Source organism: Diabrotica virgifera, chromosome 5 (genome assembly GCF_917563875.1).
Source record: "Diabrotica virgifera virgifera chromosome 5, PGI_DIABVI_V3a".
Classification (NCBI taxonomy): Eukaryota; Metazoa; Arthropoda; class Insecta; order Coleoptera; family Chrysomelidae; genus Diabrotica; species Diabrotica virgifera.
In genome coordinates this window covers 170,069,200-170,082,571 of record NC_065447.1, presented here as the reverse complement: position 1 = coordinate 170,082,571, position 13,372 = coordinate 170,069,200, and the positions used below count along the sequence as shown (strand labels likewise).

At 33.1% G+C, this 13,372-nt stretch overlaps 1 protein-coding gene across 1 annotated transcript in view; it reads right to left on the bottom strand.

Moving 5' to 3' along the window:
• Positions 1–13,372, bottom strand: part of LOC114330652 (alpha-L-iduronidase) — a 196,023-nt gene that overhangs the window by 172,487 nt on the left and 10,164 nt on the right. The window contains exons 3-5 of the mRNA XM_028280057.2: positions 11,848–12,029; positions 8,140–8,235; positions 6,586–6,883 (exon numbers count right to left, since the gene is read on the bottom strand). Coding sequence (XP_028135858.2) covers positions 6,586–6,883; positions 8,140–8,235; positions 11,848–12,029 — 576 coding nt within the window. The remainder of the gene's footprint in view (positions 1–6,585; positions 6,884–8,139; positions 8,236–11,847; positions 12,030–13,372) is intronic.

Genomic DNA, 13,372 nt, shown 5'->3' with positions numbered 1-13,372 from the left:
ACGAACATAGTCAAAGCAGGTCCGCGCGAGCCAACCGCCTCAACCCGCCTGACCGCTTTTGCTAGAATGAGAATTTAGTTTTTTCCGCGCGGTTTTAATGTTTACTGCAATGATAATTTAGTTTATTCGCTCTTTTATAATAAGTATTAATAGTTCTCCATGGATTAATTTTATAAATAATTGTACATTATAATAAACAAAAGTAATAAAGTCAATCTTATTGAAACCGTAATTTTGTGTGACTTAGGTATTTCTAAAACCATTCTATTATTAACTATCAACTAAATAAGTACTAGAAAAATAAATTTACAACAAAACTACTTACCTCAATGTTATAACAAGCCTTTCTTCCGGAAGGATAGCCTGCTTATGTAAATTAGACCAGTTTTTAATTAAACGATACTCCTTCTTCTTCTTAAAGTGCCTATCCGTTCCGGATGTTGGCGATCATCATGGCTATCTTGACTTTGTCTACCGCAGCGCGGAACAGTTCAGTGGTAGTGGTATTATACCACTTTTGTAAATTTTGAAGTCAGGAAATGCGTCTTCTTCCCGGTCCTCTTTTACCATTTACATACCTTCCCTTGGAGAATCAGTTGGAGAAGGCCGTAACGTTCTTGATTTCTCATTACGTGTCCTAGATATTCTAATTTTTTTGTTTTGATGGTTATGAGAAATTCACACTCTTTCCCCATTCTACGCAGGAATTCCACGTTAGTAATTCGGTCAACGCAGGATATACGTAAGATGCTCCTATAACACCACATTTCGAAAGCTTCGAGCCGATTCATAGATGTAACAGTTAGTGTCCAAGCTTCCATTCCGTAGAGCAGAACTGTGAATATATAGCATTTCAACAAACGGTATTTTGTTTTTAATGATATGTCTCGACTGTTGAAAATGGGTCTCATTCTAAAGTATGCTGCTTTCGCTTTTATTATTCGCTGTTTAATTTCTGAGTAGTCCCATTCGCTATTTAAATTCGTACCCAGATATGTATATTCTCAACTCTTTCGATATTCTGTTGGTTGACTGTAAGTTGAGCGTTTAATATTGTTTTTAACGATACTCCACTTTCTCCAAAATATATTTAAAAGTCTCTTGAGTCATTCTCATATACTGGAAGAATCGTTCATTATCTTTTAATTTTTGAAATAGATGATGATATTCTCCATAAATTAATCTTTCTCGATTAATAGGATGTACATCAACTCTCTTTCTTTTCAGTTTAGTCAAAACAGAATCTAAAGCAATTATATCATCATCGGAAGACGACATTTTGCTACAAGTAGTAGACGCAACTGCCAGATTTGAACGATCTCTCTCGCTTTTACCCGTCTTCACTGTGTTACCATACCCGCGCGCGAGAACCGCGCGGTTTGCCCGCTAGCGGAAACCGCTTTCACTATGGTGTGCCGCCTTTAGCAAAAAAATGATTACCAATATAAGGAGCCGATAGCATGGTAGCTAAGTCCTTCGCTATGTAAGATCACTGCTTGAACACACTGATCGCGGATCAAATTCCTTGTAGCGCGTTCTATTTCCACCAAACAACAAAAAATACGGACTTAATTAAAACTTTAAATAATAAATCTACTAATTTTCACAACAAACCAGACACTTTCTGACTATTAACAATTTGACATCTATTAAATTGTTAATTTTTCATAGCCTACTTTAGGCTTGTTTATTAAGCTACACAGAAAATGAGGATTTATTGATGAAAAGCATGGCTAGTTGTTAACGTACCTAACTGTTTTAATATCCAACATAAGCAAGTGAATCAAAAAAGAAAATGTAAATAAAGCCTAGGGCTACAATTGACATTTAATTTCAATATTTTATACGCGCTACAATATTCCACAGGCTGTTCCAAACTTTAAGGAAAACACCGTATGATTGTTACACCCGGTATGAAATCACATTTAGCTGGCTAGCAACAATATTATTACATCGATTTTCTTAAATAATAAGGCTATAATATACTAAAAAAATCACTTAAATCGGACAACAAGTATTGGAAATTCGAGACATCTAACATGTCCCATTTTTTAAGGTGTCCGTTAATTTGGCCGCTTAGTGTAGATAGGAAAAAGAAGAAATAGGTAAATAGAGGTAGTTACTGAACTCATCTTATATGATTATTTGATCCACTCTGTATAAGAAATTCATTTATAGAATTTTCCTTTCGTTGAAGGGTTGAAATTAAATTGGCACTAAACGATATCGATATTTCATAAATATCCTGCAGAGTTTTCCCAAAGCCATAACCTCGGTATGCAAATTTTCAATAGTTATTCGACTCGAATATCGGTAGGTGTCATTGAGCCAATCAATACCGATTGAATATCGTCCCAATTATAGCCAGTATAGGAATACAAATAGGTTTCATTTGTAGAAATAGCTACATCGGTAATTGCTTTCGACAGTTTCATGTTTTCTGGTAAACTCAAATTTGCAGATCCACATTTGGAATACCGCCAAATTGGTATGACATATTGATCCCGACTCCACCGATTCGACGTTCAGAGCGATTTCGATTGCACTTGCGAAACGGTTTAAACGATTGTTCCTTTAATTTTTCCAGGTGATAGATATATAGATTTTAGAGAAACTTGAAATAATTAATATCATTAGTTATTGAAAAATTCTAGAAGATATTTCCATATGAGAGTAAGATACCTTATACCGAGTGATTTACGAGATAGGTCCAATTTAATTTTGAATTTTGAAACATTGTCTGATTTGTCGCCTTTAGATAATAATAAAAACATTATGTTGAGTCCATAAGTCTTTACCCGTGCGTCATCATTTAAAGCATACGAAATAAGTCGAAAATTCACTAAACTCAACAGCAAGTGACAGAAAGTGGGTATTACTCGGATCACGGGTTATGGTATAAAACTTGACGTTATCAAATAAATAGAATGTCAAATTTAAGTTTTGCTTTAAAATTTTGGTGCATAATTACAGCTACATTTGAAGTAGCTTAATAAATTATTTTATTATCATTGATTAATAAATAAATAAACAATTTATAAAAAAATTCAATAACATAGTTCCTTTTTGTTATTTTATTCACTTTGGCGGAACATTAAACACAAGCATTCCTTCACTGTGTCAATGAGGTTAGCTTTGTACGTTGTCAAAATTAATCGTAAAATAACATAAACTTACCATAAAATTTCAAACTCCAATATTAAATTAGTTGTGAAAGCAACTGTTTGTATACTATAAAGAACTTCAAAATGCAAAAATTCGACAAAATAACAGCAAAAAATTCAACAAACTGACAGCCACAAAATTAAACAAACCAAAACGTCAGAAATTGTACTTAAAATATGTGAAAACATCCCCAATCGTCTTTTTTTGTACCTATCTATTTTCAATGTACTGAGTCTAGATCGTTCATAAAAATAACATTTTAACATGTGTATTTAATAACAGGCGGTAGCTGGTTTGTCATTAGTTTCATGCGTGGAAGAGAATGATGCTAGATAAAAAGTATGTGTTTTATCTCGCCCGGTATTAATGACGTACGGGTAAAGACTCGTGGACTCAAGGTATAGTGCAAAGGGTTTAGCCGGTTAAGATAGTAAAAAATGCCCCCAGCGATATTCCAAACATAAAAATACCCTGCTGTTCTACATCAAAAATTACTCCACCAAAAAATGTTTTAGGCCCTTAGCCCCACCCACAAGGCCCCAAAAAATTAAAACATGTCTTTTTTTTTGGCCATATCTTTGGTTCTGATTATCGTGGTTCTATTTCTTCTTTCGTTTTGTATGATTTTTTATTGCCTACTATAGCATAATATTTTTTTCCAAGATTTTTGGCGAAAAATTTAATTTAAATGCCAAAAAAATATATTACATATTTATTGGATATTAAGTTATCTCCATGTTTTTTTTTTCAGATCTTTATAGGTGGGGCATCATGGTCAAAATAACGAAAAATAATTTTTCAGTATTTTCTTTAACTGTTTTGACTCCTGATTCATTTTAAAAATCATTATCTGTCTTATTTTCCTTCAAGTGCATCCAAAAAAAGATCAAAATAGTTTTTAGACCCCTAAACCTGAACATAACCTCAAAAAAAAATCAAAACCTATTATTTCGGTTTTTGACAATATCTTCGGTTGTAATCATTGTAGAAACTTATTTTTTCTTTTTTTGTAGGTTGTTTTATTGCTATGTTATTTTTAACAAAATGTTTGGCGCAAAATTTAAATTTTTTAACGCTTTTGAAATTTTTATACAGGTGATTTTAATTAAGTGTGACAAACTTTAAGAAGTAATTCTACATGAAAAAAATAATGACAGTCTACTTTGCTTCGTTTCAGAGATACGGACTGTCGAAATTTTTCTTACAAACTGACGATTTATTTATTGCTCTAAAACCAGTTGAGATATGCAAATGAAATTTCGTGAGTTTTAAGAGATAGTTATTGCGCATTTTTTGACAGACAATGAAGAATTTTTTTTCACCTTTAGCGCGCATACGGTGAATTCATCGTTTAAGTTGAGACAAAAAATCTATCTAGCCTTTTTTCATACGACGCGCCGTTTTGCCGTCAAAAGTATTTGACATATGTTATGTAGTGGTATAGTATTTCTATATGAATTTATTGTATAAATAAAGTTATTAAGATTATTAAATAATCTTCTAAAATGAAATTTTCATTCATAGGAGATTCTGACCAATAGAAAGCTACAGAAATAAAAATTAAACTGATTATTTTTTAATGATTTTAACTTCCAATCGTATAGTAAGATATTTGATCACGTGTTTAATTCTGTCCAATCAGATTAAAATTATACTGACAATTATCTACTGTAGAAAATTACCGATAGATTTTTTTAAGTAGATTGTTTCTGTTTAATGGCAACCAGTTTCCTAGTTTTGACAACTGTCACATTTAAGAAAATATCCATAATATACGTATTAAAAAATAATCTTACGAATATCACACGACTGTAAGAATAAATAAGAAAATAATGCTTCATTTTTACTCAAATTTGTTGTCAATGGGCAATAGCCACTCGAGCCCTGCGGGCTCTCGTGTCTATTGCCAGACAACAAATTTTCGAAAAACTGTCGCATTATTTTCAATTTATTCTCATTCTCTTGTGATATTATACCCGATAATTTTTGATAATATCCCGTCGTCAAGTATATTACGTCAGATGCTCTTCGTTGCTACGAAAAAATACATTCAGTGACATTAATGACAATTAATGCTTTAAAAATTATAAGTCATTAATGAAGACTTTCAACCGTCAAATATTTATAACAACTGTGTGTTTAATTGTACTAATTTGTACTAACATAAATAAATTACAATAAAATTTTGATTTTGAACAGTTTTATTCATGAAATAATCGCAACAAATTGCACTCGATCTCTAAAATTATTATCGAATTTTTGCCCTCGTGACACTTTAACATAATAAATTAAAACTGTCAAAGTGTCACTCAGGAAAAATTCGATAATTTTAGAGCTCTTGTGCAATTACTACTGAATACTTTGTAAGCGGTAAGATATTTTATTTTTTGCATGAAAACCGCGCGTCGCGTATGAAAAAACGGAAGATAGATTTTCTGTCCCAAATTGAACGAGGAATTCCAAAATTAGTTTTAATCGGAAATATCTCAGTGGCGCACTATTTTTTTCTTTAAAAAAATTTAGACCAATACCCTTATGCGCGCCAATGGTGAATGTAAAATTCTAAGCTGTATGTCAAAAAATGCGCAATAACTACTCCCTTAAACTCACCAAATGTTATTTGCATATCTCAACCTGTTTTAGAGCAATAAATAAATCGTCAGTTTGTAAAAAAAAATTCAACTCCCCGTTTCTCGGAAACGAATCATTTTCGAACATATACGTTGATAAAACAAACTGTTATTATTTTTGTATGTAGAGTTGTTCCCTTAAAATTTGTCAGACTTATTTAGAAACACCCTGTATAAAAATTTCAAAAGCGTTAAAAAATTTGAATTTTGAGCCAAAGTTTTGTAAAAAATAACATGTTATAGGCAATAAAAAAACCTACAAATTGCCTCAAATTGTTCAAGTTTAGGTGTCTAAAAATGGTTTTGATCTTTTTTGGGACATGATCTCTAGTGTTTATTGACAGTAGATGTGATTTCGGGAATAGCGGAAAAAACATAAATTTATCCAATGCCTTTATCTGAAAGCTGTTTAAAAAATTATCTCTTGTTACAGTTAAGAAAGGTTTTTCTAAAGCCGACTTCTCTGATATTAGCCAAGAAGATCAACATTTTGATTAAGACGACTATATATTCCTTGCCCATGTTTTTTCTACAGTCCGTAACAAAAATTTAGTTTAGAATGAATCTGCTTCCATCTTCCATTAACATTAATATACCTACAGACAGCCCTAACTTCAGTATTACGAACATTGTTGAAGACAATAATGTAATTATATGTAATTTAATTGTGTAATGTACATAATTGTGTACTACAAAACCTGGCAATAGCGGACACCTTTCTATAACGGCCAATAGTTCTTTCATTTTTAGTAGTCTTTATTGACAGGTGTATATTTTAAAAAACACTTACTCATTTGAAACTGGCATCGTTTTAAGCATCGGAAACTTCTCAAATATCTCGTCGATCAGCGCCAAACTCCCATCAACAACTCCTTTGGCGCTTCCTCCGCCTTTCCGATGAAAAGAAACAAACTTCAAAGGGCAGACACCAATCGAAGCAGAAGAGCAAAATTCAAGAATGCCCCAACAGAGGGGGTGGTTTTTATCTCTAAACAGTCCCGCCGGACCGCCAAACTTGTAAGTTGAATTCGAAGCAGAAAAAGCAGATTTTAACCCTTCGTTGGTCGCCGAAACGTAGTCGAGATATTCTGAAAGGGATGATTATTTAAATAGCCGGAAAAAATCCGATAGCAGACTACAAAAAAGGAAAAGTCTTGCGGAAAAGATTTTATGGGAGAAAAATTTTATGTAACCGAATGCCAAATACGACATTCATAAAAATTGTAAAATATTTACAAGTAGATCTTTTCCTCTTTCATATTTTATATTAAGCAAATTAGACAAGGCGAAACCGGCGGGTTCGTTGGAAAGAGATTTTTTGCATAATCATATTCGTGAGACATCCCAGAATAAGGTTCAAGAAGTCGCCCACGTGAAAAGTGGTCGATATTTTCGGCCGGGATACATGTTTTTAGGTTTTCTGGACCATTCTGGACAAAACAGGTCTCTAAGCAATTTAAAATTGAAAAAAAAAACGAAAAATGGCGGTTTTTAAGGCTTAATACCTCGGTTAAACGTTATTATTATGAAAGTCAGACAGTGATCAAATAAAAGTTTAAAACCCGCCCTACAAGATCCTGAAGACATTTTTGTCATTATTTTATCACTAACCTGTTATTTTTAAGGAAAAATAATGAGCGCCATGCACGTATTAGGCGGCCGGCAATGATGAGTGCGAGAGAGATGCCATTCCGGCAGTCAATGGTGCATCTTACTCGCACTCACATTTACAGCCGCGTCAATACGATCTTACGGGTCATTATTAATAATTAAAAATAACAGCTTAGTAATAAATTAATGACACAAATTTCTTCAGGATCATGTAGTGGAGGCTTTAATCTTTGATTTGGTCACTTTCTGAAATTCATAATAATAATTTTTACCCGAGTTAATAAGCCTTAAAAATCGCCATTTTTCGTTTTTTTTTTTCAATGTTAAATTGCTTATCATCTATATCTCAGAGAATGGTTTGGATGCAGCTCAACTGAACTCTTTCGGGCTGTAGTATCAAAAGTGAGAATAGCAATGATGATTTCCAACCTTCGTCGCGGAGATGGCACGTAAAGAAGTAATAAGAATACTCATCTACAATACCTAGTTTTTTCACAATATTGAAATCAATAAAAAAGTCGCTTTTTTGCTTAAATTTTAATAAATAATTATGAAGCAGTAAAAATTTCGATAGGCAAGAGATGGTACGCCTTTTCTATTGACTTCCCCCAAATAATCTGTTAAGAAGGGGTTATCACGTTAATAATAAATAAATATTCCAGTTAAAAAAAGCGGCCAGCAGGCCAGTAATATTTGTATTTTTACAGTCCATTAAATTTGAAATACAACTTACCTAACGCAGATATATTTAAACAATTATAGCCTTTCAAATCTGGTTCATTCCAGGATTCAAATCTCCATTTCGAAACGCTTTCCACGCCAAAATGATCTGCAACCAAAGAAGTTTTATTTTATAAATTGTGACCCAATTTATTTTGAAATAAATAAATATACAGAATTTGTTAATCATAATTTCGCAAAGCTCGATTCTTTGACGCGTAGCACGCGACATCTGTGGAAGGAATCCCCATTCGACTTACCACTTAACCACTAACATGCGGTATGCCATACCCCGCCGAAAATATATTTTGTTGTAAAACTTCTTCTTCTTCCTTCTTGTATGTAGGCTTTAAAGCCTTCTTCTTCAATATTAGCCTCCTAAATTGTTTGTTTAAGTTATCGCACCATATTTTTCTTGGACTGCCAATACTTCTTCGTCCATTTGGTAACTTATCTCCTTCTATTCGTACTATCCTATCCTCTGCCATTCTACTAATGTGTTCGTTCAACTCAGTACCGGCGCTAGGGTATCAGATGCCCGCCTGCAATACTAGCACAGGCGCCTCCCCCCCACACATATATACCTGTACAATCCCAGCCTCGGAGGATATGTGTGTTCTAATAGAACATTGGACCCACATGTTTGAAGATCAAACCGGTCGCACTCCGTAATGGAGTGATACCTATCTGACCCCCAAGATATACCACCACCCCTCCCCATCGCAGTACATAACGAGTGAGGAGGCTTTGTACTGAACGTTAACTTGGATGCCCTGGTTAATGGGACATCCTCTATGTTACTTTATGTGGTTAAGCCACCTGATTTTAGGGATAGCTAGAACTTCTCTTCTCCCTATTAATGACTTGACTTTGGACTTGTGTCTTAAAAATGTGTGTTCCAGACTGTGTGTGTCTCGATGTCTGGACTGTGTCTGCTCGGTCACTCAACCGTCGAATTGGTAAAATAAATTTTGTTCTCCTCGACGGCTGAGCGCCCGAAAGGTGTGGCCATCGAGCTCACGTCTATCGGTACGTCACCTTGATGCTCAACTTCCGCGAGTATGGTCCCTTTGACCTACCTGAAGGGTATTTAGTGTCTAAAGGGCGACTTGTCTGTGTTTGCTGTTGTGATATAATTAATGGTTTAAAAAAAATTTATTCTCCTTGTTTTAATCATCATCATTGGGCAAAACAACATCACTTTTAACTTTTCTCAGAAATTGGCTAAGAGAACCAGATTGCTTTTTGCAATTTCTTCTTTTTCGGCTTTTGTTTTTTTATTTTGCTCTCTAGATAACTTTTTTGGATTCCATTTTTATTTAGGTAACGAAATAAAAAAATAATTTAATTATTTTAAATTATTTAAAAATAATAATAATTTCTCAAAATTACGCCCCTGCAATAATAATAGTATTGAGTACTTACTTACCAAAAATAATTTTATAGATATTAATAATAATTGAATGCCAATGCAACAATGATAATGTTCATTTTACTTCATAGTAAATTGACGAACTGTTATGTATTTCTATTCACAAATTCACCTAATAGATACTAAATTGAAAGAGCTTTGAACTAAATTTTATGCACACTGTTTATTTTAAATAATATGGTTATATGGGATTAATACTTAACTCCATAAGTTATTAGTAGGTAATACATAATACATACTTAAATTAGATGGGCTGCAAACATTTTCTCTCCTAACTGCTGATCTGATACAAAATTTACAAACATCTGAATAAAATAAGCAAAGCGTGAATAATAAGTGTAGAGTTATATGTTTTTTTTTTTAAATATAATATCTTTGACGGCTGTGCTTTGACCATAAATTATATTACTATTGACATGGTAGGAATTCTATGGTTGTATATTTTTTGTATATGTATTTACGTGTGTAATATGCAAAAATAACAGACACAGATTAAGGGAATTATGAGGAATTTAAATCACATTTAAAAAATTAATTTCTCTATTTTAGTATTTTTGACAACAGGAAAAAGCTAATTTATGTTTATCACCAACTGGGCGTTTTAATGAGTGGAACACGAAGAACATGTCAAATGACAGGAATCATGTTGGTTAGTAATATCAGTCTGATTTTTGCATGAGAGTTTAATGAAAGGGTAACAAATCAATTGGATTCTCTGTTCGACAAAATACATGGGACGTTTTTGTAATCTGACGTTCCAAATTTTTAAACTGTTCCACAATTAAAACTTCCCCTGTTCTAGTGTTCCGGTACATCAAAGTTTGCCCGACTAGACACCGTTAAGCTATTAACAAGTTTTCAGCTTGCTATTAATCAACTTTTTTTTGGTACGCGAGACCCAGGCCTATTTGAAATACAGTAGTGTGCAAAATAAAAGCGTGTCTAAAATCATCAAATTCTCAATTTAGACTGAACTATAACCCTATCCATAACAATACATAAGCAAAAAGGAACAATATCATAACAGCAACCGTCGAGTAATAAAATAGATTTTTTTAAACCATCTGGTAATAAAAAGGACTTTTTTATTACTCAATGAGAGCAACTTAACAAGCACTTATCTAAATTCTCGGAAAGTATCCTACGAGCGTGCAAAAATGTCTACTTTTCCGCACGCGTTTTAGTTTGGAAAGTTTTACTTTTCCGCATTACTTTTCCGCACTGAATTTAGATATTTTAATATGGCCTTAAAATAATTATAATACATGCAATAAACTAATATTTAGATATTATTTACTAATTTATTTCAAATGTATCTTATTGTGTTCATGAAATTAACGCGACAATTCGATGAAATATAATTATTGTGACATAATATTCGAAAGTCAAATCAGTAGACAATAACAGTGGTTTTGAATCGTCGTCATGGAAACCAAGATTGTCGTCATGCTAACCAATTATATTGAAAGTTTGATTTTGACAACCTTGTCAAATAATTAATTTGCTTATGTATTTTCATATATTAATTCAATTAATTGATTAAGATTTGGTCATTTTTTAAACGCTCGTAGAAAAAATATTGCTTCTAACTCTTGCGGAAAGTCTCTTTTCCGCACTCGACTGCTTGCCGAACTTCGCTTCGCGTCGTTCGGCAAACTGCAATCGAGTGCGGAAAAATATGACTTTCCGCACTTGTTACGAAAATAACTATTACGACGAAGCAGGGCCGACTGCGAAAATTTTGCGTCCGACTTTGCGAAATATATACCCGTCTCGAAAGGGTTAAAATGAATGACGAGATGTTATTGAATTGGTGCATACAAATTTGAAATGGGATATGGAACAAAATTGGCATAAAAATGAAAACTGATGATATTCTTCAGCTAGATATACTTCTAGTTTACTTAGCAACAACGTGAACGAATTCTGAGACATTCTGAAATATTCAAAAAGAACTTGTTTCCACCGTCCATCAACTCTTTATATAAAGTAAATTGCTCTCTTCTTCCAAGCTTGATGGACCTACAAGCGTTTATTTGTAGTGTCTGTTTCCTTTTCCTGTTGTTATTCTTCATCTATTAAGATCACAGCAATCATCAACAATTCGCTGTCTGAAAATACTATCATTCTGGTAACCTTCACGTCACGGCACTCTGCCGTATGAACACGAGGTGAAATAGTGAAGTAAAACAGTCGAAATCACGGTAAGATGAAAAACTGATATGGCACTGTCCTATTACGGTCACGTCACGGATGTGTTCAAATCGACATTTAACTCATTAAACTTACCAATGTATCTACTTGCAATTTGGTGGACTAATTTCAACCAGCTAATTTTATTCTTATCAAAATTAACAAAATTTGTATTACATCCCATCATTTCAAAGCCTGGAGATAAACCGTTGTCATTTAAAACCTTCATGAATTTGTCCAAATGTGTAAAATTGTAAATATATTCATTAGTGGCATTCCTAAAATTGAATATTTCTTTTAATTATTTCGAAAAAATATTTCAAAGATTGTAATAATGCAACAAAACTATTATTCTTAATAGCCCATATTGTTCATAATGTTTTTTTGCGTATTCCTGTTCATAATGTTTTTTTTTTAAATCCACAAGGAAAAGAAAAATTTTCCTGTAGTTGGCTGTATATCATCAATCACAAAAATTGGAAAAAAATCCAGTGTAAAAGGTATAAATTTTTTTTATTAAAAATCCCTTTAAGGGCTGCATCACAGAACGTTTTCGATTTTATAAAAAATCATCATCATACAACACTTAAGCAGGATTTTAAATTGCATACGAGAATATTTAATTATGTAGTACAAGTAGCAAGTACCTAATAATAAAAGACAAACGTATTTTACTCTATTTTTGTCATACAGTAAGACTAAGGCTAAGGCCACACGGGCGATAATTTATGGCGCCGTAAGAACAGTAATCCTGATGAGGCATTGGTTGACTAACTCCTACTTCATCTACAATTGGTGGAGGAGTTAGTCAACCAATGGGTTTACTGCTCTTACGGCGCCGTAAATTATCGCCCGTGTGGCCTTTCGCTTAATAACAAAGCAATGAAATACTCGTAAGCAGCGCCGCATGCTGAATATCTAGCTTTCCTTCCGTACGCGGACTCATGATCGTATTTCTACGGTGGTATTCGGAGTTATGTCGGCATAATAATCTGATTTCAAAGTTGCTTCTCTCCAGCCTACGTAAAAATTACCGAGGTTACAAGCTGAATGGCGAGTACAAATTTCAGGCATATCTATCGCTTATAAGCAATTTTGTCAATTGCATACATTATGAAGATGTTTTTGGTGAATTTAAATGGGATTTACCAGCATTTGACAATGACGGGCTTCGTCGACTGATTTTGTGGTATTATGAAGATGGATTTTATTGAGTTATTTATATTATAAATACTAAATATTTATATAAATATATTATAAATATGTATTAGTGTTTTGGAAAATGCTGAAAATGTGAAAAGTGGGGTACAGAAACCATAAATAGCTCGGGAGGATTTTTGGATAGTTGAAAAATTATTTGAATTTTAATTGTTAACTATACTTTTTTCAGAAATGTTTCCATTCTCAGATAATTTACTTAATGTATTGCAATGCAAGAAAAACGAGATTGGTTTCTGTGTAAAAAAAATTAGCGAATTTAAAGATGTTATTAACAAAAAGAGAGAGATTACTTTGAAAAATGCTGGAATAATATGATGGCAAGAAGTTTTGAGCCTAAAAGGAAACGCACACGCACTGATAATGTTGGAGATGTCGAATCGTGCTACCGCCGACTATACTA